Raw genomic sequence first — 26308 nt, 5'->3', positions numbered from 1 at the left:
GAAAAAATATCAAGAGCTTAATATTTGCTACCTATTAATGTCAGTTCTTTAAGACTAAAAAGTTGTATCTTGTTGACTTGACTATATCTGGACTTTACTTTTGAGTGATGAAATTTTGTTTATTTTTTTTATTGAAACATAATTGACTGTACATATCTGTGAGGTACAGAATTGAATATCAATTCCTGTGTGCAATATGTGATGCTCAAATCAGGATAATAAGTATATTCAGCATTACACAATCTAATCATTTTTTGTGTCCTGTTACCAATTTCTCACTCAGTGAAACAACTCAATGAAATAGTTAACCCTTCAGTGGTACTTTCATTAAATTTGCCTTTTCTTAACGTATGTAGTGTTCAGTTTTAGATTATCTGCTGGCTTTGAAACCTAAACTTGATAACGTTAATGGTAAAATTGTCTCTAAAAATTGTGCCATGTGAGAGGCAAATAGTTTTGAATGATAGGGATGGAAGGTACTTTGAGAGATTACCTAGAGTCCAGCCTTCAGTGTACCAGTAATGTCTGTTAAGTAAAAACCTAGAATAGTTTCTTTCTTTATGAACACCTGGCCAATGGCTTTTAAAAATCTAGCTGGCCACAGTGAACAGCAATACTAAGAATAAAAGGTATTTGAGTATTTTTTTTAATGTGTGTATTTTAAAAGCCTATTATCCTTTGGAAAACACCTTCATTACCCTTTTTATGTTGGAAATTATCATGAATAGATTTTTATTTTGCTAAACACAATTGAAACTGAATATTTTTCTAAAAATGTAGATTTTTGCCTCTAGTGGAAAGTATGGTGAGTTTTTAATAATGAATATAATAAATTTGGATAATAAAAGCTGGGCATTAAATAGACGTTACAGTATAGTATTTATTACTTGTAGAATATTTGAACATCAAAATATTTTAAGTAAATTATTCCTATAAAATGGTTTGGGACATTGAATAAAAAAATGTTTACTTTTCACAGGTCATCAGTATGTGTGTGTGCGTGTGGTGCGTGTAACTAATTTTTACCAGTGGAAGCAGAAAGGAATGTACTGTTTATTTTTAAGGAATACCTCTCAAGAACATAAAATCCTTAAAGTACTAATGTACTAATGAATAATGAAACTCATTAAAAAGTAAACTTATTTATTAATTACTTTGAATATTTTATAGTTTTATTTCTCAAGTCTTTTCCTTCATGGTAGAGAATAGGTTTCTTAAATACTTGCATGAAAGCAAAGTATTGGTCAAGTGTTATTTCTTAAGTTTTCCTTTTTGGTAACCAGAAACAGTTCAGAAGTTTAGACGGTTACTGAATTATTGTCACTTATTGTCACTCATACCTCTGTTAATTGCTTGCTTGAGTTACAGCCTTATTGCAATGATAATTAGTTATCGATGACTTAGTTCTTGTTAAGTACAGACTTTCTGTCTGACATACATAGATATTTACCATTAATAAAAAAAGTACTTGAGTTTCATAAATATGTATATTCCTAGCTTTACTCTTAATTTTAACATGTGATCCCCTTACCAGCCAGCTGCAAAAAAACCAAAAAAACCAAACAAAATTTGTGGATACTTACAAAGTTCTTTATGACATTAATGTTGTTTATTTTGTAGTAGAACTACAAAGAGAACAACTTACCCTTATATTGTGTATTATCATTTACAAAGTGCTTTGACTCTTCATAACAATCCCATAAAGTGGGCAGGGCAGGTTTTTTATAAGCCTCATTTCACTTTTAACACTGCTAATATTTTTTAATGTGAAAAACTTGGTTGCATGTTAAATATAGATAGTTATACACAAAGAAGAAAAATGCTTTGAAAAAGAATAATATATTTTATGACACATTTAAATTTTTTTTAATTAAAAGAGTTGAGTGAATGTTATTTTTATCCTTAAATAAAATAGGCTTATTATTATTTTGTCCAAAACTGTTCTACTGGTTCATCTTTGTCATTTTGGCTTTACAGCAGTTAGAAGAAAAGAGTGAAGATCAAGAAGACAAGGAATGTTTAAAACAAGCAATAACAGCTTTGCTTAATGTTCAGAGTGGTATGGAAAAAATATGCTCTAAAAGTCTTGCAAAACGAAGACTGAGGTGAATATTTTCACTTTTTAAAATATCCTCCTTTTCACCCTGGATATGTGGTATAAATTCAGAAATCCCAGTTCCCTCCTCAAGTAAACAATGAAGAAAATAGTTTTAGTGACAAGCTTGGTCTTTCAGAGGAAGTGACATCAAAGCCAAGAGAATTGTTATTGTTTGAAAACCTTTCATATTTGTGCATTTTCCTTGCATACTCCCAGACAAGACCTCCTGAGAGTCAACTGGTAAGCTAAAAGGAGAGATAGAGCAAAATGTATTGGGTAGATTTATGTCAGCATCATTGTTCTGTCAAAGTAAAAGTAGTGTCCTTTATTTTAGGGATTATATAACTCGAGGCATTAATTCAGATAACATTGCTTCCACTTTCCTAATTATAATATGTGCTACATGTTTTTAGCTTTGGGTCTTGTCCATTTAAACACTTCTAAATAATTTATTTTAATCTATTAAATTACTTTTTTTCACTATATTGGGCTACTTTTTAATATTTGTCATTCTAAATATTTAGTAGCCAAGATAGAAATAATCGTTCTGTAGCTGAATTTATATAGTAGAATTTTGTCAGTAGTCACCATTCTTTTTAGAGCATTGAAAAAAATTTCTGTTGCTTTAATTTCCAAAATTGTGTAATTCTGTAACACTAATATATTTGGAGAATTAGTCACCACCTTTGTGTAACTTTTCAAAATGTACTTTTACACTATCCCTTATTTACCTTAACTCTACATTCTCTGTCATCATTGTACTAATGATATCTTTTCTTTATCTCAGTGAATCTGCGTGTCGGTTCTATAGTCAGCAAATGAAGGGGAAACAACTTGCAATCAAGAAAATGAACGAGATTCAGAAGAATATTGATGGTTGGGAGGGGAAAGACATTGGACAGTGTTGCAATGAGTTTATAATGGAAGGGACTCTTACACGTGTAGGAGCCAAACATGAGAGACACATATTTCTCTTTGATGGTTTAATGATTTGCTGTAAGTCAAATCACGGGCAGCCAAGACTTCCGGGTGCTAGCAATGCAGAATATCGTCTTAAAGAAAAGTTTTTTATGCGAAAGGTACAAATTAATGATAAAGATGACACCAATGAATACAAGCACGCTTTTGAAATAATTTTAAAAGATGAAAATAGTGTTATATTTTCTGCCAAGTCAGCTGAAGAGAAAAACAATTGGATGGCAGCATTGATATCTCTACAGTACCGAAGTACACTGGAAAGGATGCTTGATGTAACAATGCTACAGGAGGAGAAGGAGGAGCAGATGAGGTTGCCTAGTGCTGATGTTTATAGATTTGCAGAACCTGACTCTGAAGAGAATATTATATTTGAAGAGAACATGCAACCCAAGGCTGGAATTCCAATTATCAAAGCAGGAACTGTTATCAAACTTATAGAAAGGCTGACATATCATATGTATGCAGGTAAGAAATATGAAGTTGCCTGTTACTTTTGTTTTCCTGCTTCAAGTTTATTTTCTTTGCTTCATGGATTATTGTGCCTAAAATAGAAAAATTAACAACCACTAAAGACCTCTGTGTTATCAGAGTTCATTTTCTTTGACTAAAAATTCCACTTTATATTTCTTCAAAATTGTTTACTTTTTCTACCACACTTACATACATATTTTTAACCTTACAGTAGAGTTATAGATAAGAAAAGGAGCTCACTTGACTAAATCTACCCAGTAAGAAAGCAACAGAAACAGGACTAAAATTAGTAATAAATCATCATTATGAAAGTCTAAAAAGTTTTTACTCTTTTATCTTTTATCTTTCTTCTCTTTCCATTACTGACATTATAAAATAAGTAAAAATTGTCCTATGCATCTATAACCTGAAGTCCATTTAGCAATCCTGGAAGCCATTTAAGTTTTCTCTTTTTTTTGCTTTTTATAACTGATGCCACTTCAGAAAAGAGTTTCACCTCAGCAGGGCAGTTTTTTGAGACAAACCTAGGAAGCCTAGGAACCTCCAAAACATGTAGGAAGATTGCTATGGGAAGGATCAAATATAATTGTTAGAGGAAAAATATAACGATTCATTTTTTTAAGTAATTTTATTTCTTCTAACAAAGTAAATGATAATCTGTTCTTCAACCTTCAGCTTCTCTGCATAGTAGGAAGTTTGATAATTGTAAAATACTGTAGAATTATGGTATAGTAAAAACAGCACTGAATCTTCATGTGGTTATAGTCCCTTAATGTCTCAGAACCCTTGTTTTTCATCTCAAAAAATCATCATCAAATAGGTACCTTAGGATGTTGTTGGAAAGAATAAATGAAATACTGTATATGAAAATGCTTTGTAAATATAAACTTATTTTCAAAAAATTTTTTATACAAAGGCATACTTGTGTAAGTGATTTAAAATCAAATGTAACTCATAACATAAATGCTATTCTTAAGTAGTTGAATGTGAAAGTTAACCTGCATTCCCATAGTTTTTGATAAAATACATTCCTATTTTATGTGGAAATTTTTCTTCCATTTTTAAAGTACAATTTCTCTCTGGAAACTTCTGGCACCAGTTAAACTATTAAAGACATTCATTAACTTACCCACTTTAGTAAAGATGAATAGCATTCAACAATGTTAATCTGTTCAATTTATTAGATATACAATCAAAACTATACTGCCTGGGAACTATCAGGGCCACCTTGTGAAAAGTGAAGTTAAGTTACAATAACGTTTTTATCAGTGATCTCAAAGCACTTTGTAAATATGTTTCATTATCTCCACATATCTCTGTGATAAATAAGCCAGTGTTTTGTTTTGGTTTGGTTTCAGTTTTTATTTGGCTTCTAATTGGTACTTCTTTTGTTAGCCTTTTCCGTAGTAGAATAATAGTATTTTCCATAGGCTAATTTAAAAAGCAGTTTGGGTTCTCTAAGCACAAACCATTTGGGAACAGCAGGCAGTAGCTGAAACATACGTCGAATATAGTGAAAGACTAGCCTGCGATTCCAATTTTACTATTATTTTACATCTAGAAACTTCTATAGTCAGAATATTCATTTTACTAACCCCCAAATAAATTAAAGAACGGGAAGTTTAAGCTGTGTATTATTTTACATGGAAAATAAATAAATAAAAATAAGTTTGTCATCTTTTGTACATATAAAATTGTTTTTTAGAGGTCCAATTTTAGTAATTACTATGACCTACCTATTTAGTTATCTTCATCAACCTTCTGTACACCACGGTCTAGAATACAACTATAAAAATGTCTTATTTAAATTACTCAGAATTTATGGTTGCAAAATACTTATGTCTTTGCTACTTTTTAACATACTTTTAAGTTTATAAAAGTTCAAATTGCTCTTTTTGACACATTATCCTGATTTTTTAAGTCCTTAGAGTATTCACAGAATTTTTATAACATAAGCATTCTAAACTGTTCATCATTTTATCCTAAGTAACTTTGTTTCGGGTTCTTAGACTGTTTAGAGTAAAATTAATCCTTAGAGTTTTATCTATGTTTGTAAGACAGAAGTTTTAACTTTTTTTTTAACTTTTTTCCTGCAGAGCAACCACTGAGAAAGACTTACCTAGTACTTACTATCACAAGTCAATTGTATTTGGGTTGGAAAACATTTTCAAATTTCAAAAATTTTAATTGGTTCTATAAAACTTAACTGTTAATGATAAAATTTTTCTTTAAACTGCTCTATTTTACAGAATTAATTTATGATTATTAATAAGCAGTTGCAGAACTGCAATTAAATACTTCTTTTTTTGGAGATCTGTACCTCTTATTATATTTATTTTTTGAATGAAGACACTTTAAAGCAAGCTAACTTGAACAAGATGATAGTTTTTCTGTGGTTTTGGCCTTCTTCTTAACTTAATAGCATGGTTTTATTGTTTCTAATAGTTGCTCTCTTTTACATCAATTGTTAGCTTTTGAATAGGATGTTTTGAATGTTTTTACTTATTAATATAAAACACTTAAGTTTCAAGATTTATAGAATTTTGTCAGAGTATAGTAAAATTGAAATTGATGAATTATTTTACTTTTTTAAAAAGTTAAAGTTTATAAAAAATTCTTTCCAGTAATTTCCTGAGAAATAAAATGCCAGTGTTGGTTTTAGAAGTGTTGTGGCTACATTTTTTTGATGTTTTTCTGTCTTCTTTTGAAATTTAATTGAATATTTTAATTATGTCATATATATCTAATGAGTAGTGGTTTATAGTACACATAAATTAGTGTTAAATGTTAGCTTATTTGGACTATTCTGTAAGGTCTGTTACTGAACTTATTACTGGAAATATAGAATGTTTATAATAGACCATCTGTGAACTTGTAAAACCTAAAAACGGTTCTTTTTAAGATCCCTTGCAGCTAAAATGGACTTTGAGTCCTCACTAAAATGATAACAAATCAAGTTACTGTTTGTTTTAAGAACTATTAGTGCTCTGCTCTTCTCTTCTCCCCTTTCTTCAGCCTTCTCAGATAAAAAGGGATTTTTGGTTTGGTTAGTTGGTGAGTAGGTATTTTTATTGTAGAACATACAGTGCGGGTTGTGGCTTACACTGAAACACAAGCTAAAGTTTAACTTGCATATTTTTATTATATAGAATTATAATGAAAGGCACTGAATATAATACATGAGAAAATTTAATAACTAATAAGAAACCACTTATAGACATCTTTCAGATTATTATAGGCTGGTTAGATATTGTCATAGGAAAACAGAAGAGAAACTGTTGTTCAGTTTCTCTTGGTTTTCAGGCTTCACTACGGCTTCACACAACTTCATCCCTCAAGTATCTTAGCAATAATTTACAAAATGAAGCTAAACATCTCTAGTGCTAGAAGAGATGTCCAAGCCCTCACTTTATGGACAAAAACCCAAGATGCCTGAAGGTCATATGATTTGCCACAAGTCATATCATCAGTTAATTGCAGAATGAGGACTAGAAATTGGGTTTCTTGACTCCTTATGGTATATTTTCTACCATGTTACACTGACTCTTACAAGGTGAATTTTTTTCATTATTAGAATATGATATAATTTTTTAGTTAAATGTGTTGAATAATAAAAAAGGGAATTACTTGCTTGGTTTGACTTGCCAATAATATAAATGGTTTGTTCATTTCTGGGCAAACACAAGTCTATTATGAAGATATAATCAGAGTAATTTTTTTGTCTTACCAAGATAGTTAATAGGTAAGTTCTGACTATAGAGAAACTTCCCATGTAATGCATAACTTTTACTGTATAGTTAAACACCGGTCATCATTTTATTTTTTGACAAAACCCAGTTATTAGTCTATTGGCGTAGTTTGCTCTGTAAGAGGAAAGCTTTCTGGGAAAAAAATTTTAATTTAGGTGATTTAGAAAGTGGCTAACTGTTCCTTAAAAGATTGTAACAGAGTCTTATGTAGAACCTAATTTATAGCTTGTCTCACAGATCCAGTGTTTCACTAACTATCAAAACTTTGGGATTCATACCCAGTGGTGGGGGAAGAATTATCCAGTTGTATGAATCATTCTAAATCTGGTACTGATATTGAGACTATTTCCTTATGTAGCGTACAAAAGCACAAAGCAATGTGCACAAAGAAAAGGAGTTGAGAGCAGGAATTTTACTTTTGTTACAGAGTTGTTGTAGGCAATAAAGTGTAAATTAATTATTGAGACCTAAAACAGCATGAGTATAGAGAGATGGTGGTGGTATGTCCACTTTGATAGTCTATTTTAGATAAATTAGATGACCTTGGGATAAGGATAGTAATTCAGAACTAACATTATATGGAAAATAAAAGCTTTTCAGATTGAAGTATGAGTAAAAAGTGTTTCCCATGCACAGTGAACTCTTTTAGAGATGGTATTGAAAAAACTTAAGCCAGATGATATTTTTCTTTAAAGTATTTGCTGCTGTTTTATGCCTTCACATAGAAAATGGTCAAAAACCTGCATCAGTTTGGGTGTTCTAACTTTTTAAAATCTTTTGAACAATTTTTGATCTATAGGGGCAGTGCTGTTCTATTTTTAAACTCTCTGATATGTCTTTTTTTAAGTGTTTGTGCGTCAGCATAGCGTCTGTTTCCTTTTTTAAGGAATTCAGGAGTGATTGTTTATAAATCCTTGTGGAGGAGCTTATTGTTTCTTGTACTTTTTAAATGGCTGTATTAAAGGGAGAATTATCACATGAACAGACATCCTGATTAACAGTATTTCATGATGGTGGTTGGGGGAAGGGTGTTCTTTACATAACTTTTTTATGTAATAAATATTTCATAAATCTCATTGACCTTGCCAAATAAAATGTTGTGTCGATCAAAATAGGGACACAAGAAAAAAGAATTGGATTTATCACCTCAAATCTAGTATGCTACATTCTGAACATTAAGTATATTCTGAATTCCTAAGATTTTTAAGATTTGTGCAGTAAAATATCAAAGAATGTTTTATAGTGAGGGAGACGGAGGCAGCTAGAAGGCCACCAGAAAATAATAACTACAGTTCATGTTTGAAATAACCTGGACCTAGAACAGGGACATGATGGTAGAGTTGGCAGGTATTTGTATAGAGAGGTGGTAGGTATCAAGAGGGTGAAGCAATGCAGTTAGTGAACCTGGTAGAAATCTTAGTGTAGGAATTTGAGAGTCAAATAGAAGAGTAATGTTACCCATAATGATGAGGCGGGACAAACTAAAGGGAAAGTTTTTATTGTTGCTCATATGGAAATTCATTAGGGAGTCATGTTTGAGAAAGAACATTATGAAATTACCTCTACAAGCAAGTGATAAACATGAGAGAAAGAGAATATCAAAATAGGCTATTTTTCATTTTCTCTCTAATATCTGTTCAAGCTTACATATTAAAGCCAAACACAGCCTAGCTTTTGTGTATCAATGTGTTTGCCTTCCATCTGTCTCTGAAACATTGTTTTAGAATAAAGGTAGGTAACTGCTGCTCCACAACCAACAGAGACAGTATAAAACTTAGCTTTTATCACTGCCTGATAAACAGAAGTAGGTACTTGGTTTTTTTACAAAATTATATAGCCTGTACTTATTGATGGATATTTTTTATATCAAGTTATCTTAGCCTTTTACATCATCAGTAAGATAAAGGTCTCCAGTGGTTAGTGTGACTTGGTATTTATTACAATCATTGAAATGGAGAATTCAGTGCAATAGAAATAAAAATAGCTTTTGGAATATGTACGCTTTTCTGTGTAAAATTTCAATACAGATATTATGTCCTTTCTTTAATGGCAATTTTTCATTGCTTTAGACTGAACATAGAGTCTATATAAATTAATGCAAGCCTGGGAATATATGCAGCCTTTAAGAAAGTTTTTGAAAGTACTTATTTAAACTCTTGCCAAATTTTCTTGGTTTATTTTTAGTTTCTGCTTTTTTTTTTTTCTTTTTTGGCAAGGCTGCTTTTACTTCCAGTTTAGCTAAAAACAGCTTAAACTTGTCATTTTAGAATCTATTATAACAGTGATGATTGTGGGTGTTTTTATTTTACTGCCAGCTCCAGGAACGCCTGTTCTGCATACAGTGTACAGGAGGTTACAGCTGCTACTTCCTCAAATGTGGAAGGCAGCTTATCAAGAGTTACAGACTCACAATTAGATCGCTAATTTTTCAGTGATTTTCTGGTGCCTTTAACCAACATTAGCAGTTATAGCTACATTCTGAATTAATCATTTATGTATATTTCTACAGTGATAATATAACTCATGGATTGATTCTTTATATTTAGATCTCACAGGTATGGAAACCAAGTTATCCTTTCTTTTAGGGAGATTGCATGATATGGTAGAAAAGAGTATCAAACCAGGAATTACATGATCTAGGCTCTTGTTCCATCTCTGCCACTCTACTGTGTGACCTTAGATAAGTTTTAGTTACTTCTCTCACTTGCCCTACTCACCTCAGAGAAATCATATGGAATAAGTTATGTGAAAGCTCTTTGAGAACATTATGTAACATATCAGGAATTGATGTTATCCTGTTTGACCGATGTGGCACTGAGGCACACCTGACTTTCCCAGCATTATCATCAGTTGCTAAAGTACTGAAATGGCCAGAAGTTTTGGCTTAAGAAAATGAAAAGTCCATTTTAAAATAGTTTGCCTTAAAAAATAGCTACAGTTTTCTTAAAACATATTTTAATTCACTTAGAACTTGCTTTTATTCTCTTTTTCAACTTAAAAGTACCTTTGATATCCCACAACTTTTTACCCTGATTTAAGAAATGGATATGGATATTGATTTTAGATTTTTAGACTGAAATAAACTTTTTGGGTGGGAATGTGTGACTTGTCTGCTCATGTCCTTCACCAAATTTTTGTTAAGATTTCTCTAATTCATTTTTAAGAGTTCTTTATGCATTAAGGATGTCAGTCTTTGTTAAATTTGTTCCTTATAAATTGACTTTAAATTCAATTTGTGATGTTTTCCTTTGTTTGTATATTGAGAAAATAATTTTCTATCTAAACATTAAATTAAAAAGGCGGTGTGGGGAGCATTCTAAATTTGGAGCAGCTCAGGGATGCTTAGAGCAGTCTGTACTGAGGTTATGGGCTCTTTCTCCAACAGTGACAACTTAGCATTTCTAGAGTGGCCACTGCTTTTGCTTCCTAAACACATGCTTTTTTGAGTAGCCTCACCTTACAAATAGATTTGCAGAACAGGAAGAAGATTCTTGAAAGGGAGGATTGTGATGAAACCGATAAAAATCTCTGTTTTAAAATCTTGTACAGCCTTCTGTTTTAAAATCTTTTCTTCTGGATGAGACATTAGTCTTTAACTTTTGAGGATCTCTGTAACTGAAGACAAACAATAAAATACCAACAGACAGGAAATTATTAAAGGATTATATGTTTTTAAGTTTATTTTATCAATATCCCACTCTAGCCTCAGAGGTATAAAGCTAAAGGAGAAGGGGACATTTAAAACCAATTTACTTTTATTCTTTAAATTTTTCTGTGACTTAAAAATTATAACTTTAATTCGAGGTTGTCTGATATTTAAATCAGTTCATTATCTTGACCACATATACTAAAGATTGGAAATAAATTTTTGTTTTATAAAAAATTAATAAAAATAAATTATAAATCCATCAATTTGTTTTTGGAAAAAAAGTCACTACATTATAAATATTTTAAGGCCAAATTTAGGGTGTTTCTTAATCAGAACCAACCTACACAGAAATTTTCCAAATATATTGTTTTTGCCAAATCCTATGCTGATAAAAGACATCGTCCTTCTTATGAAGCTTTGATCCACAGTGTGTAGCCTAACAAAAACAAAGGCATTTGCCTACCCTCAATGAATTTACCATTAAATTAGAGTTTACCAATCCATAATATAAATAGGAAAAGAATTCTTCCAGTAAAAGACTCAAATTAACAAACTTTTCACTCCTTCTTAAAGACTTCTTACAACTAAATGTGGACCTTGATAAAATTTGAATTATAGAAGTGAGTAATTTTTTTTTTTTCCATTATGGGAAGATGTCTTTCCCCCTCTTTATGCAGAAGATGACAGCCCAGGTCTCTTGTGCTGATGACAACAGCCTTTATCCACAACTTGGGAGAATACAAGTTGGGGAAGTGATCACATTCAGTCAGCCTCCTGTTTTACTTCATGGAGATATGAAGGAAAAGTAGGTCCTTTCATGGAAGGGGTTGGAGTCTCCTGCTCTTATGATTGAACTCTCATTGTGACTATTTGAAATAAAAGGAATTAAAAGTTAGGAATAGGAACAAACCAACATATTCTAGCACTTTTAGTAGTTTTAAAAGTGTATAGGTATTTGTAAACATCTTGTAGCAATTATAAGTAAGATTTCTAGCAAATAAAATAATTTAGAAACTGAATTTAACTTAATCTACTACTTTATAAGATTCAATTTCTAGTTATATGCTCTGTTAACATGACTTAAAGAAATTTAGGTAACTGATCTTAGATAAACTAAACTGGATGTCATGAAAAGTAATGGGTTATTGCTGCGGCCTTTCTCTTTACCAGAGAGAAACCAACTGGTGATGCTCTGAGATCCTGGTGGTAGGTGGGAGCCTGGTTCCATGCTCTGCCTTTGCCTTTCTTCCTTGCGCATTCCTGTGGCCGATGATGAGTTTGAGGTCAGCTGGTCAGAGTGTGCAGAGGGCAAGAAATAAGTTGATGTAAAATTTTAATATCAATGTTTTTGCCTCTAATTTAGGAAGCACTAAAGCTAGCACTGCATTACAGAGTCCAAAGCGGTTTACACGTTAAAACATTTTGGGACTTTGAAATATAAATGATAATGTAAATAATACTTTTAATCATTCTGAATCCAAGACTTTAATAAGCTATTTTTCCTTTTTCTTCTTAGATCCCAATTTTGTTCGGACATTTCTTACAACATACAGATCTTTTTGCAAACCTCAAGAACTACTGAGTCTTATAATAGAAAGGTCTGTCAATTTAAAAATGTTTAAATTTTTTTTTAAGAGATTGAGTTACGGTCTTATATGTTTTTCAGAAATATGTTGGATGAGTTTTTAAATTGTAGTTCACGAGCACTTTTTAAATAAATAACATTTCTTACATGACCACTTACAATAATATGTTAGCTTTATTTAAATATAAAAATAGGTCATCTTTTTTTAACATGGAAACTCAGTATTTGAAATTTCAGATTTATAGAATTAGTCGAGTTAAAGATCAGAACAGAAATGTATAATTTAGAGTCTGGAAATTCAAATTTTGATGATTTAGATGTTCTAAACAGAAGTTTGCAAATATACTACATGTTGAGTAAAATGGAGCTTGTCAGTAAACAAACACTGTAATCAGGGAAAGTGTTTCATCCACCCAAATGAAGAGCTGTCAACTCTTCAAGCATTACCCTGAAAAATTATTATGTCAGCTGATTTAGACTAATTCTACAAACCAAAAATGGACATCAGTCCCATAACTTTATAATCACATTTGTTTTCAGATTTTACATGTATTCTTTGTGTTTCTAGTGTTATTTATATTGGCAAGTACTAACTTCTTTAAAAATTTTTAGAAAAAATATCTTTAACGTTTACATTAGAGAAGCCTCACTTGTTTTCACTGATGTATTTATCCTTAGTCATTTTTTACAGTATTCTCTCGATTGTGCTGACTATTGAAAAGGTTTGTGGTTTTCTACTTGAATAATTTGATATAATCAGTATTTTCATTAATTTGCTCTGTTTTATGTTAGGTTTGAAATTCCAGAGCCTGAGCCAACAGAAGCCGATCGCATAGCTATAGAGAACGGAGATCAACCTTTGAGTGCAGAACTAAAAAGATTTAGAAAAGAATATATACAGCCTGTACAACTGCGGTAAGCATTAAGCAAATAAGTAAAGTAGTCAAAGTATATAAGGATCTTTCCCAAACAAAGAGAAGGTAACAAGTAACATGAGTGAATTAGGTAAGAGCCATTAGGAATTATTGTGTCAGTCTTAATTAACAGATTTTTGAAAGTGTTAAGCCACTGATAAGGTTATTCAATTTGGTAAGAGTTACTCTGTTTTCATTTATATCATTTATTGTGATAAACATTTATATTTGCGTTCCCATGAAATTCAATTCTGTTAATGCCATAGGGTACTAAATGTATGTCGGCACTGGGTAGAGCACCACTTCTATGATTTTGAAAGAGATGCAGATCTTTTGCAACGCATGGAGGAATTTATTGGAACAGTAAGAGGTATGTTTTTTAATGTGGCTAGTTTTATATGTAATAAAAGTACTAATATGGTGACTATCAGTTGATGCCATTATTGCTCAGTGTTGTTAAGAGATGTTCATAGTAGTGCCAGCACGACCATTTGAAAATGTTGAAAATTTTTATCAAACAACATTTAGACCTACACATTGCTCAATTATAACCCTGTTGACCCAATGTATTTTCAATTAATGAATCAACTTACTGATTATTTTAGAATTGGTTAGGAAAAGTCTCAGTTTAAGCTAAGTTTTTACACTTATCTGAAAGTATGTGTACCTGAGGGCATTTAGGAACTGTTGTGCCATTATAACACCACTGATGGAGGTTGAGTGGGCCACAAGTAGGTGAATAGAGAGAATCAGAGAGGAAACAGAGCATATTAAATGGAGTTTGTTCCTGAAACTTCCACTAACCAGATGCATGACTTTGGGCAAAATCACTTTGATTCTTAAAACTTCATTTTCCTTATTAGTAACATGAGAAGCTAGATTTGATGATCTCCAAGGTTTCCCTTCTAGTTTCAAGGATTCTATGACTGTATGGCTCTAAATATGTCCTAGACAAACTTGTTTTTATTTCCACTGTACATTCTAAATAAGAATCAGAAAATAAAGTGTAAATAATAGTACTTTCACATACAGTACAAAACAGAGCCACATCAAAACTCACTAACCTGAAGGAATCAGTCCTCTGGCACTGTTTGGTTTATAAAATGCAATGTTAATTAGATTAAGAGTGAATATGTATAAGCTGTATTTATAAATCTTTTGATTTTTGTAAGATACACCTTTTTTTGGAGGATTATAAAATGATATTTTGAATTGAAGTCCAGAGCAATACAGGTGAAAAATCTCTACAAATAAATTACTTTCTAATTTTATTTAGGAAGGATCTGGAAGAACACATGCCAGAATATTAACAGTGTTACCCATGTGGAGAATAATGAGATTGGGATAGGGGACTGGGTAATTGTAAGGGGGAACTTGGACTTTTAATTTTGATCAATTGAACATTTTATAGCAAAGATATACTACTCAGGTATCACTTGGGTAATTTTAAATCATTTAAAAAAATAAAATACTAAGGAGTATTTAAATGTTATTTAAAATATAATGTATTTCAGGCAAAGCAATGAAAAAATGGGTTGAATCCATCACTAAAATAATCCAAAGGAAAAAAATTGCAAGAGACAATGGACCAGGTCATAACATTACATTTCAGAGTTCACCTCCCACAGTTGAGTGGCATATAAGCCGACCTGGGCACATAGAGACTTTTGACCTGCTCACCTTACACCCAATAGAAATTGCTCGACAACTTACTTTACTTGAATCAGATCTATACCGGTATGTAATTTGACATTCAAGCTGAAAAATCATTTCAAAAGAATTGTTTTTTAAATGAAATACTGGTTTCTGCCTTACAGGGTTGTCATAAGACATAAATGAGATAGTATTTGAAATGTCAAGTAATAAGGCCTGGCAAGCATTTCTTATTCTTTCACTCCCTTGGTGCCCCTTGCTCTGTCTGAATTTATACCTCCTCTCTTTCTGCGATCAGCCCTAGTTGGCGAAGCTAGGTTCAAATCCTGGCTTTACCAATTGCTGGCTTGGTATCCTTGGGCAACTTTAACCTCTTTGGGTAACTTTTATTCTTCTGCCTCTTAGTTTCCTCAAGAGTAAAATGGGGCTAATGATAGTATGTACTCCTGGGGCTGTTGTGAGATTTAAAATAATAAGTGTACAGTGCTTAGCACATTGCCTAGCACAAAGTGAGGTCTCAATAATTATTAGCTGCTGCAGCTGTTGTAAACTTAAATCATTGCATGTTAGAGGCTTTTTAAGTTTATCATCCTGCATTAATGTATAACTACCATCTCAAAAAATGTCTTTCTGGTTTTTAATGGGGACTATTTACAATCTCAAACTATTTTTTAAAATAAATGAGAAAAGGAGCTAAATTTATAGATCTCTTCCCACCAAAAATTGTCATATTCCCAAAAGTTACAGTGTTAGAATCTATTTTATTTATTTCCGAGGAGCCTTTTGTGGTTCAATTCAATTTTTTATGAATTGCTATGATTACTGTACCCTCTTTGAACTGATTATTATAACAGATATCATTATTTAAATGACTACTTTGTCACCCTAATTTACTAAATGATATTTGTAAGTGAGGGGAAAGATATTATAGAGAAATCTCAACCTTACCCAAAGCAAAATGCTACTATAAAGCAATAATAAAAGTACACAGGTACATCCATAAAAATATTTTTAAAAATCTGTAGAGAAAGATGATTAATTTTACTTTTTTTGTTATACCATGTTTTTAGTAAACCTTTCCACTGATGTAAGAGGAAAGTTTATATGGGAGTTCAGTTTTTATTTATCTCATCTAATTAATAAACCAGTGTCTATATTAGAGAGAAAAGTATCACGTAGCATTGTGTATTACTGATTTTAGAGCTGTACAGCCATCAGAATTAGTTGGAAGTGTGTGGACAAAAGAAGACAAAGAAATTAATTCTCCTAATCTTCTGAAAATGATCCGACACACCACTAATCTCACCCTGTGGTTTGAAAAGTAAGTATTCCTGACATTTTTATATTTTATAGCAGTCAGCTACATTATGAATTTCAATGCAGTTTTACTTCTATATGTCTCATGCCTTTTTGTTCCTCTATTCCTTTCTTTTTGCATTAAGTGAATATTTTCTACTACAGCATTTTAATTTCACTAATGTTTTTTTTTTTCTTTTGAGATTTTTAAAGTGGTTGCTTTAGGGTTTACTGTTTACATCTTAACTGTTAAGAATCAGCTTTTTATTTATAGTAGCCTAATTCCAGTGATACATAGAAGTGTTACTACTTTATAGCTCTGTTCCCTTTCTCTCCTTTTCGTGGTGGTATTGTAGTGCATATTACATCTAATTAATGATTCAAATCCAACAATACATTGTTATAATTATTACTTTACCATTTGTTCATTCTCCTAGCCCATTATAGCTTTGCTCCATACACATCCTGTGTGCTGTTATTGGCAATATATTACACATATATTAGATTTCTATGTTTTAGGCCCAACAGTGCATTCATACACATTACTTTATACAGTTGCTTTTTAAATCAGTTAAGAGAAGACATGAGAAAAATGATGCTGTACACTGTTTTTTGTAATTACATAATTACCTTTATTGGTGCTCTTTGTGTGGATTTGAATTACCATCTGGGATCACTTGCTTTTAGCATGAAGAACTTCCTTTAGTATTTCTTGTATGGCGGGTTGGCTAGCAACACTCTGTTTTTGTTTATCTGGGAAAATCTTTTTTTCACCTTCATTTTTGAACAATAGCTCTATCTTCAAGTTAGTTAATTTTTTCTTCTCTCGGTTCAAATCTACTATTGAGCCCCTTCAGTAAGTTTTTTATTTCAGTGAATTGTATTTTTCAATTCCAGAATTTTCATTTGGTCCTTTGTTATAACTTTTCTCTCTTTAATGATACTCTCTGTTTAATGCACGTTGTCATCAGTACCTTCCCTTACTTCTTTATCATGCTTTCCCTTAATTCTGTGAACATACTCATAATGGCTACTTTGAAATCTTTTTCTGTTAAATCTGATATCTGGTCATTCTCATACTTTCTTATTTCTTTGCATGCCTCATAATTTTTTGTTGGAAACCTGACATTTTAGGCAATATATTGTAGCAACTCTGAGTACTTGAGTAATGGTACCCCTCCCCCCTTTCCAGGGTTTGTTATTGCTACTTGCTTATTTGTTCAGTGAACACACACACACACACACACACACACACACACACACACACTCACACTCACACACACATACTCACTCACTCACTCACTCACTCACACATACACTTAAGCTCGATTGTTACTCAGGGAGGTGTACATTTGGGTTTGCCCACAGTCACCGTGGGAGGACTGTCATCCACTTCTTCCCTAACCACACACCCACCCAGCTATTAAACGCCACTAATTGTCCAGCTGATTGCTCTGTTGTTTTCAGCAATTCCCTGGTTGCATAAATTGCTTCATAAACTAATCCAATCAAATTGTGATTCCTTTAAAGGAATGGTTTCTGAGGTCCCTGTTTGATATCTGTTCTGACACCAGGAGGGCTCCTCTCAGCTGTCTTATTTCCTGCAAACTAGCTGGCCTACAGTCTAGACTGTATATAGATCCATGAATCTCCTCCCCGATTGCCTTTCACCACATCCTCCACTGTTCTTAAGAGCATGCTTAAATTTAAACTTCCCCATACTTTGTTGCAAATGACAAGAGATTAGGAGCTGTCTGTTTGAAACAGGGCTCTGGGGCTGGGGACAATGGTAAGCTTCTCTCTGAGTGACTTCCTACTCTAAGAATTGAGTACTCAGTGGAAGGGGGCAGTGGAAAGGCAAGCGATGGTGCTGTAGACTGAGCTCTTTTTACTTGCCTTTTCTGGCATGGAACCACTGCTCCAAGAACAGAAAAAGGGCTATTTTCTCAGTATCTAAGCACATCACACCCAATGGTAGAGTCTCCATTGTGTAAGTGAGAGCTGGGCAAAAGAAGGGAGTCCCTGCTTCTCAAGAGCACTCAACAGGGACTTAGCCTCAGCAACAAGCAGCTGAGGGCAGGATGAGAAATGCTGAAGTCCTGCTCCTCCACAGAGGAAAGCCCCCCAGCTGGGAGCTAAGTATTCTTGGCTGCAGCGATTTGGAGAGGATGCTCTGTTCACCCATGCCAACCTGCTTTATCTTCCAGTCTCCTTCTATCTATCACTCTGAATGTGTCTTCTCTGTAGTTTCACTATCGCCACCCTCTCTACACATACTCTACATTATTTTATTTACTAAATTCTTTAAACCATAGCTTTATTGGAAAAACTCTAAAATTTTTCATTTTTTTGTTTTTGATTCCCAGATGTATTGTAGAAACTGAAAATTTAGAAGAAAGGGTAGCTGTGGTGAGTCGAATAATTGAGATTCTGCAAGTCTTTCAAGAGCTGAACAACTTCAATGGTGTCCTTGAGGTTGTAAGTGCCATGAACTCATCACCTGTTTACAGACTAGACCACACATTTGAGGTAAGTTTGTACATGTGTTTTCTAAATAAGCTCCCATTGCCTATTAATACAATCCAGGATTTTAACAATTATGATCTTTAATTTTTAAATGTCTCCTCTGTCTTTTCAGTAGCAGGTTAAAATATTGAATTATTTAAATTTTATAATGAATTGGTTGCTCTTTTAAAATTAGGCATTCTCATAAAAATGTATTCATAGGTCCCAGCATATATAATGTACAACTAAATGCTTACATAATTGTGTGAGGTCAAGATAGACTAGATCACGTGCACGCACACACTCTCTCTTCTTTAAGTTTGTAGGAGGGTCTGTGAAGATAGTTTCTTTGAAGTAGTATCACATTCTTAGAATCAAATTGATAAATTTGTTTGGGCCTCATTGTTAGCCTCATACTTTTTGGCAAGATCTGTGATTCCTTTTATAAACTTACACCTCCTAAATATTTTTTTTCTTATAGCAAATACCAAGTCGCCAAAAGAAAATTTTAGAAGAAGCTCATGAATTAAGTGAAGATCACTATAAGAAATATTTGGCAAAACTCAGGTCTATTAATCCACCATGTGTGCCTTTCTTTGGTAAATATTCTTCCTGAATTTTTATTGTTTCTGGATAAAACAAGACACTTACTTCATTAAATGACTAAGTACAGACATGTGTAATAACCTGCAGAAAATAGTTATTTAACAAATGTTTAGCACCTAAATCCTCTTGGAATTTTTCTCTATTAGGACTTCTTAAGATCAAGCCAAATATGTACATTTTACTTTCTATTTTCATCTTGGGTAGCCATTAGATATTATATAATACTTATGTTTTTATATTCATAGAAACCTGTTTAATTGACTTTTAATAAGTACTCTACAGAAGAGACGTGGCCAAACTCATCTGTATTTATAATCTTTCTTTGTAAACAGTTCCACATGGCTAAAAAATCATAGTGCCTTTGGCTTATCTTCAGCACATCAAACTTTTATTGTCTTTACCCACCCTATTTCCCCCCTTCTACATCAGAGGAAGTACCTTTTTCTTCCTTTTAAGACTGAATCTTAATTCATCAAAGTGGGTCAATTATAGGCCCTTGCAGCTTCAAAAAATCTGTTATTCAAAATATGTTCATACATGACTGTAAGTAATATTTATGTACTACTGTAAGTAATATTAATGTTTGTGAATTTTTCAAGTTTTTATTATTAAATTAACCAAAAATTTTAAAAAGACTAAATCTACCATCTGAATCTTCTCTCTCTTTAGGTCCCTCTAGTTTCATCCACCATTTCTTTCCTGTATTTCATATCTTCAGTATCTCTTTTACACTGACTTCTTTTCTCTGCCTGTGTATATGGTCTGATGAGCCTTCCTCTGAATGCTTATAGGCATTATGATCTCTATCACACCTCTTGTGTGTAGTCTTTTTAGTACATGGTATATTTTCTTCTAGTCTTTTTCTCATCTATATCTATTTTTTTTTTTCTGCTTAGTTTTAAGTTATACTGCACATAACAATGTTATGGCCTGATATTTTTTTCAATAAAAGTATCATGTTTTCCCGCATTTTATTGTGTAGGCTTTATAACCAACTACTTATGTATTTATTTTTTAATCTTTTTGCTGTGCACACTGAGTATAATTGTAATTGTATAACATGTACAAATTTTAGTTTTTTTTTCACTTACCATATCCTAAGTGTATTTTCATAATGGCTGCATAATAGTCCATAATGTTTGGCTATTTATTTAACTACTACCCTATGATTGGACACATTGTTTCCAGCTTTTTTGCTCTCTTAAATAGTATTGTAATATCCTCGTTCATACCTTTTTTCTGTATTTGAGAATATCTTTTTGAGGTAGATAACTAGAAGCAGAATTATTGTATGTAGGTTAAAAGTTTTTTTTAACTCTTGATATGTATTGCCAAGTTGCTTTCTGAAAGACTTATGCTTGTTTATGCTGTCATCAGAAGTGTATGACAAAGCAAATTTCAACCTATTATTTTCAACTTTAGGTACTTTTTTTTTTCTCATTTCTGTTATTTTCACAGATTAAAAACTACTACCTATTTGTTGTAATAATTTCCATTGTTTGATTAGTGTGGACATTTTTTCATACATTTGCTAAATATTTGCATTCCCTGTTGTCCATGTCCTTTTTCATACCTGCTGCTAATATTTTTACCAATCTGCCTTTTAGTTTTTATTCATTGACATATATTAGTTTTAAATTCTATAGTATGTCTTTCTCATTATGATTTCTATTGTTTCTAACCTTAGGAAGTTCATCTAATCTGGTAGTTCCCTCTCTCTAGAATAGCTGTCTCCAGAGGTAGGATATGTAAAATAATCTATTTAAGTACAGGAATAACTAGACCTTCTATTTATATTTAAAAAAAAAAAAAATTAAGCTTTACTAGTATATAAAATTCAGGTCGATGTTACATGTGTATGTATGAGGGGTCTTCAAAAAGTTCATAGAAAGAAGCATGTTCTAATTCTATTTTTCCATGAACCCTCATATATAAATTTTTTACTCAAAAATTACATGTATACACATATTAAGAACATGTGCTTAAACATTTTTTACTGATGTAGCATATGAACAACAAAGTTTGGACTGCTGTGATCATTTGTTTTTTTAACTAGCCATCAATTAGGCATAAAAGAATTTCCAAATTTTATCCTGAACTATCCCAAACTGCTACTTGTAAGCATTTTCACTTCATTCAAATGTACTTTTAACACCTACAAAATCCCATGAAGTTATTATTCTCCCTTCCCCCCAAAAATTATTCTTCCTGTGCTCCCAGAGTCAGTCATACCACCCAATCTCAAAGTAAGTCTTCCTTCCCATTGCCACCCCACCTGCCCAAACCAGTTAATCAGTTCTTGGAGAGTCTACCTCTTAAATAGTTATCCCCTCCACTCAGTGTTCATAGACTTGAAAGCAGCCCTCATCATCTGGCTGGGACTATTGTTAGCCTGCTAACGGCTCTTCCCTTTTCCGGTCTTAACTCCTTCTAACCCATCTGGCTTCATTATACAGCTAGAGTAGTTCTTCTAGAATGCAAAGATGCTTATAGCTTTCTAATTATCTCCTGGATAAAAGGTAAGTTCTTTAAGAAAATGAATGTCATGATCCAGTCCAAAATTCTAGTATTTAAAAGTATGCCCATAGCACAGAAGCATTTAGAACCATTAATCTAGCCCTTGCCTATGTCTACCCTCATATCCTGCCACTCTTCAATGCTACACACCAAACCAATGGTCTAGCCATACCAAATGACATGCTATCTCTAAGTATGCCTCTCAAGCTTCCTGACAAATTAGTGCCTTCATACACACTGCTGCTTTGCTTAGAATGCCCTTCTATCTTATTCTACTCATTAAACTTCTATTCAATTTTTAAGACTTATTCTAAGCATCACTCATCTGTGATGTTTTTTATTACTAATCCCAGCAGCTTAAGGCAGAGTTAGGCACACCACCTTTGTATTCTCATGCATCTTATGTATTACCACTAAAATAGCACCTCCTAATATTTCACTTCAAATTGTACTATAGTAGCCCACATTCAAAGCTCTGAACTCCCTGAGGTTGGGAACTGTGTGTCTTTTTCATTTGTGTGCCCACAGTACTTAATGCAGTACTTGGCATACAGCAGACTCAGTACCATGTGTACTGAGGGAATGAACTCAGACATTCACACCCCCCTTTTTTTCCTTCCAAAGTATTATAGTCAGTACTTTGGGGAAAAAGGGAGAAGCATGAGAATAGGGCAAGGTGCAACAACAGCATCAACAATCACAAGCATAGCTAATTAATACTTTTGTCAGGTCCTATTCTAAGCTTATGCATAAATTCACTCATTTATTTCTCACAGCAATCCTCCTACCCTCATTTTACAAATGAGAAAACTGAGGCACAGAGAGATTAAGGCAGTTTGCACAAGATCACACAAGTAGAAGGCAGTAGAGCTGTCTCCAGAACCTTTATGCTAGAACAGGAAGGAATTAAGTGCTTCTGCACCAGAGGGCTGTATAGAGAATTAAAGTGCCTGCTATTTAGTTCATTCTCCTCCTCATCCAGTGCACAGCCTGCAGTGATGGGGAAACAGGAGCTCAATAACCAGGTTGCCACTAAGTCTAGATAGTACTGAAGACCGGAATATACGTAAATTATATGCTGTCCTATGTTTGATAGGCTTGCAAATAGATCCTTACAGATTTCCACAAGTAAGCCTATTCAAACACTACTACCTCTGAATTGCAAATTGTAACAACCTCTTGCAGGGCCTCATGAGCTGAGTAAGCAGAAAATGTGATCCTTTGAATTTAGCATTTTCCCCTTTTGCCAAAAATATGTATCATTAGTAACAGGGTTATTCTTAAAGTTCCTTTAACAAAACTATGACTTATGTCAAATAACATGATGGTTTGGGGAGTATGGAAAATTGGCTATTCATCCTGAAAAACCTATTAATTAAAACTTGGTATCCCTTTTTCTTAGATATTTATATTAAAATTTGCCTTTCACAGAAGAATTTTATACTTATAAAAATCTTTCTCTTGACAGTTACTTAGCTTGTTTTTCACAGCATGGAAATCTAAGCCTTGGTTATGGTGATTGAGATGATATAGTATAATATGCCCATAGTTAATGAGAAAGAAAAAGCTTGCTTTTTCGTTCTTTATCCTTGAGTTAATTTCATATCTTCTAGGAATTTATCTCACTAATATATTGAAAACAGAAGAAGGCAACCCTGAGGTCCTAAAAAGACACGGAAAAGAGCTTATAAACTTTAGCAAAAGGAGGAAAGTAGCAGAAATAACAGGAGAGATCCAGCAGTACCAAAATCAGCCTTATTGTTTACGAGTAGAATCAGATATCAAAGTAAGTTGAATTATTTGAGGATATCTATTTCTGATTAAGTTTATAAATTGCCTGATAAAAGCCAAATTTATTTTGTAAAGGAGAAAAATAAAAATAAAACTTAAATAATTCAAATTTTCTTATGTTAAATGCTTTAATTTTTTATAAATTTCAAACTGAATTTAAAATATTTAATATTAATAATTATTTCTTTGCATTTATTTTAGAGGTTCTTTGAAAACTTGAATCCAATGGGAAATAGCATGGAAAAAGAATTTACAGATTATCTTTTCAACAAATCCCTAGAAATAGAACCACGAAACCCTAAGCCTCTCCCAAGATTTGTAAGCATTCATATATTTATATTTATTTTACATTTACATATTTTTTGCAGCTGTCATGTACATCTGGTGATGTCATTACTTCCACATATGTTATATAGTTTTCTATAAAGACATTCAAGGATGAAGTGCTCATGTGATGGTTAAAAGTAATGAAAAAATGCTTAGTAAATGCCCAGGAATATCCCTCTTGGTGCCAAATAATTGAACATTAATAATAATTTGAATAAATCCTGATATGACAGATGATTAAGTTGAGCAAATATATGGGGTTTTTTTATTGTTTTTGGTTTTACCAAAAAAATATGTATATATATTCAAGATTTAAGTACAGGAAGTGTAATAATTTATGTTTTAAAGTAATGACTTCTTATAACTTTTAACCATGAGCCATTAGCCACAAAAATATCAAGTTTGGCTAAAGATACTTTCTTTGGGAAAATAGTTTTCATTGTTTTTTATTACTTGTCAGTATCTAGCCAAATTTATGTACAGTATCATCATCTCACTAATCTGAATATGCTCTCTCTTATTCATAAGAAAGTCAAGAATCAGTAAGTAAACATAAATGGCTTCTAAGTGATTAAGATAAATCTCAAATGTCTATGAACTAAAGTATATGCAGTTGCCTCAAGGAATTTAAAGTATATCAATTTCCTCAAGGAAAATTTCTCAAGCTGTAAAACAGCTTTTAATAAGGTGGATTAAAGATAGCAAACTGGAAATAGGCATATAGTCTATTCCAATGAGGCATACTGATATCACAGAGAAATGATCACTCTGCAAGGAAAATGCTGTAAAACTAACATACACACAGATGAAAACTCAGGCAATTTAATGCATTTGTAAATAGCTCAAATGGTTCTAATGGTATCACTGTATTTCAGCATTGTGAAATATTGTAATTCATAATGATGACCCTGGCTTTTTCCAGCAATGTTAGGTTTTTTTGTTTAAGAAGCCAGGAAAGGCTGGCTGGTTAGCTCAGTTGGTTACAGCGTGGTGTTGATAACACCTGGGTCCAGGGTTTGATCCCTGTACTGGCCAGCTGCAAAAAAAAAAACCAGGGAAATAAACAATCTAACTTAGAAAGATTTCCACCCAATAATATTAAAATAACAAATACTTCGATATTTATAGGACTAAAACTCAGTTATTTGAAGAAATTCATTCCTTAACAATTTAGATAGCCAAGGCTTTAATGAAATGGAGTATTAATGCTTTGACTTGGAAACTTTGATTTGAAGCATTATGTAACTTCCTTATTAGTGATTTATGGTTTTCCTAGATATTAGTTGAATTTTACTAGGCACATATAGAAAAACCTTCCTTTTTACTACAGTGTTGTTAAGTATTGTGTTTCTTTTGATATGTCTACAGCCAAAAAAATATAGCTATCCACTGAAATCTCCTGGTGTTCGTCCATCAAACCCAAGACCAGGTACCATGAGACATCCCACACCTCTGCAGCAGGAGCCAAGGAAAATTAGTTATAGTAGGATCCCTGAAAGTGAAACAGAAAGTACAGCATCTGCACCAAATTCTCCAAGAACACCGTTAACACCTCCTCCTGCTTCTGGTGCTTCCAGTACCACAGATGTTTGCAGTGTATTTGATTCTGATCATTCAAGTCCTTTTCACTCAAGTAGGTGCTACAATTTAAGTGCTTTAAAGTAATTGTTAGTATTGTATATGCTAGCAGTAGAAAATAATCTGTGTGATTTCTCTGTTTGTGTGAAATTGTAGACAAGTCAGATACCATTTCAAAAGATATAAAAATATAAAACAAATTCTAAAACTCCAGCAACTTATAATTTTTAAAAAATCTGCTGGAAAAGTCCTCTTTAAATTCATTATACTTTACTGAAAGGCCTGGTGGTAAAATTGGTAATATAAACTTTATATGAGCATTTCAAATGCATCCCTCATATCCAGAGTAAACAAAAAATCACTCTTAAAATCTGCAAGGAACGTCAGTCCCATGTTTTAAAATGCTGCCTCCAAAGTTATAATATTTGACTACTACTCAGGGTATACCATCCCCTCCACACCAAACTCCGTGTAGCTTCTACTTTTGCAATGTATCAAACTCAGACTCCTACTTAACCTTTTCTTGGTCTACCCTATGGTACTCTGATGGTATACAGTGCCTACTAGCACACTGCCTATGCTTTTTGGCAC

The 26308-nt window shown here is 32.6% G+C and overlaps 1 protein-coding gene across 4 annotated transcripts in view; it reads left to right on the top strand.

Annotated features, from left to right (window-relative positions):
• SOS1 (SOS Ras/Rac guanine nucleotide exchange factor 1) overlaps positions 1-26308 on the top strand; it is a 157949-nt gene that overhangs the window by 86834 nt on the left and 44807 nt on the right. For 3 of the 4 annotated variants that reach the window (XM_063078408.1, XM_063078407.1, XM_063078405.1), the window contains 12 exons: positions 1978-2105; positions 2886-3541; positions 12462-12543; positions 13323-13445; positions 13711-13814; positions 14959-15181; positions 16299-16418; positions 18760-18922; positions 19380-19497; positions 23635-23807; positions 24014-24130; positions 25508-25772. In XM_063078408.1, the coding sequence (XP_062934478.1) occupies positions 1978-2105; positions 2886-3541; positions 12462-12543; positions 13323-13445; positions 13711-13814; positions 14959-15181; positions 16299-16418; positions 18760-18922; positions 19380-19497; positions 23635-23807; positions 24014-24130; positions 25508-25772 (2272 nt within the window). The remainder of the gene's footprint in view (positions 1-1977; positions 2106-2885; positions 3542-12461; positions 12544-13322; positions 13446-13710; positions 13815-14958; positions 15182-16298; positions 16419-18759; positions 18923-19379; positions 19498-23634; positions 23808-24013; positions 24131-25507; positions 25773-26308) is intronic. The other variant, XM_063078406.1, reaches the window with a different exon arrangement.

Source organism: Cynocephalus volans, chromosome 14 (assembly GCF_027409185.1).
Source record: "Cynocephalus volans isolate mCynVol1 chromosome 14, mCynVol1.pri, whole genome shotgun sequence".
Lineage (NCBI taxonomy): Eukaryota > Metazoa > Chordata > Mammalia > Dermoptera > Cynocephalidae > Cynocephalus > Cynocephalus volans.
Note: the sequence above shows the minus strand (reverse complement) of the source record. Positions and strands in the feature narration are given on the sequence as shown.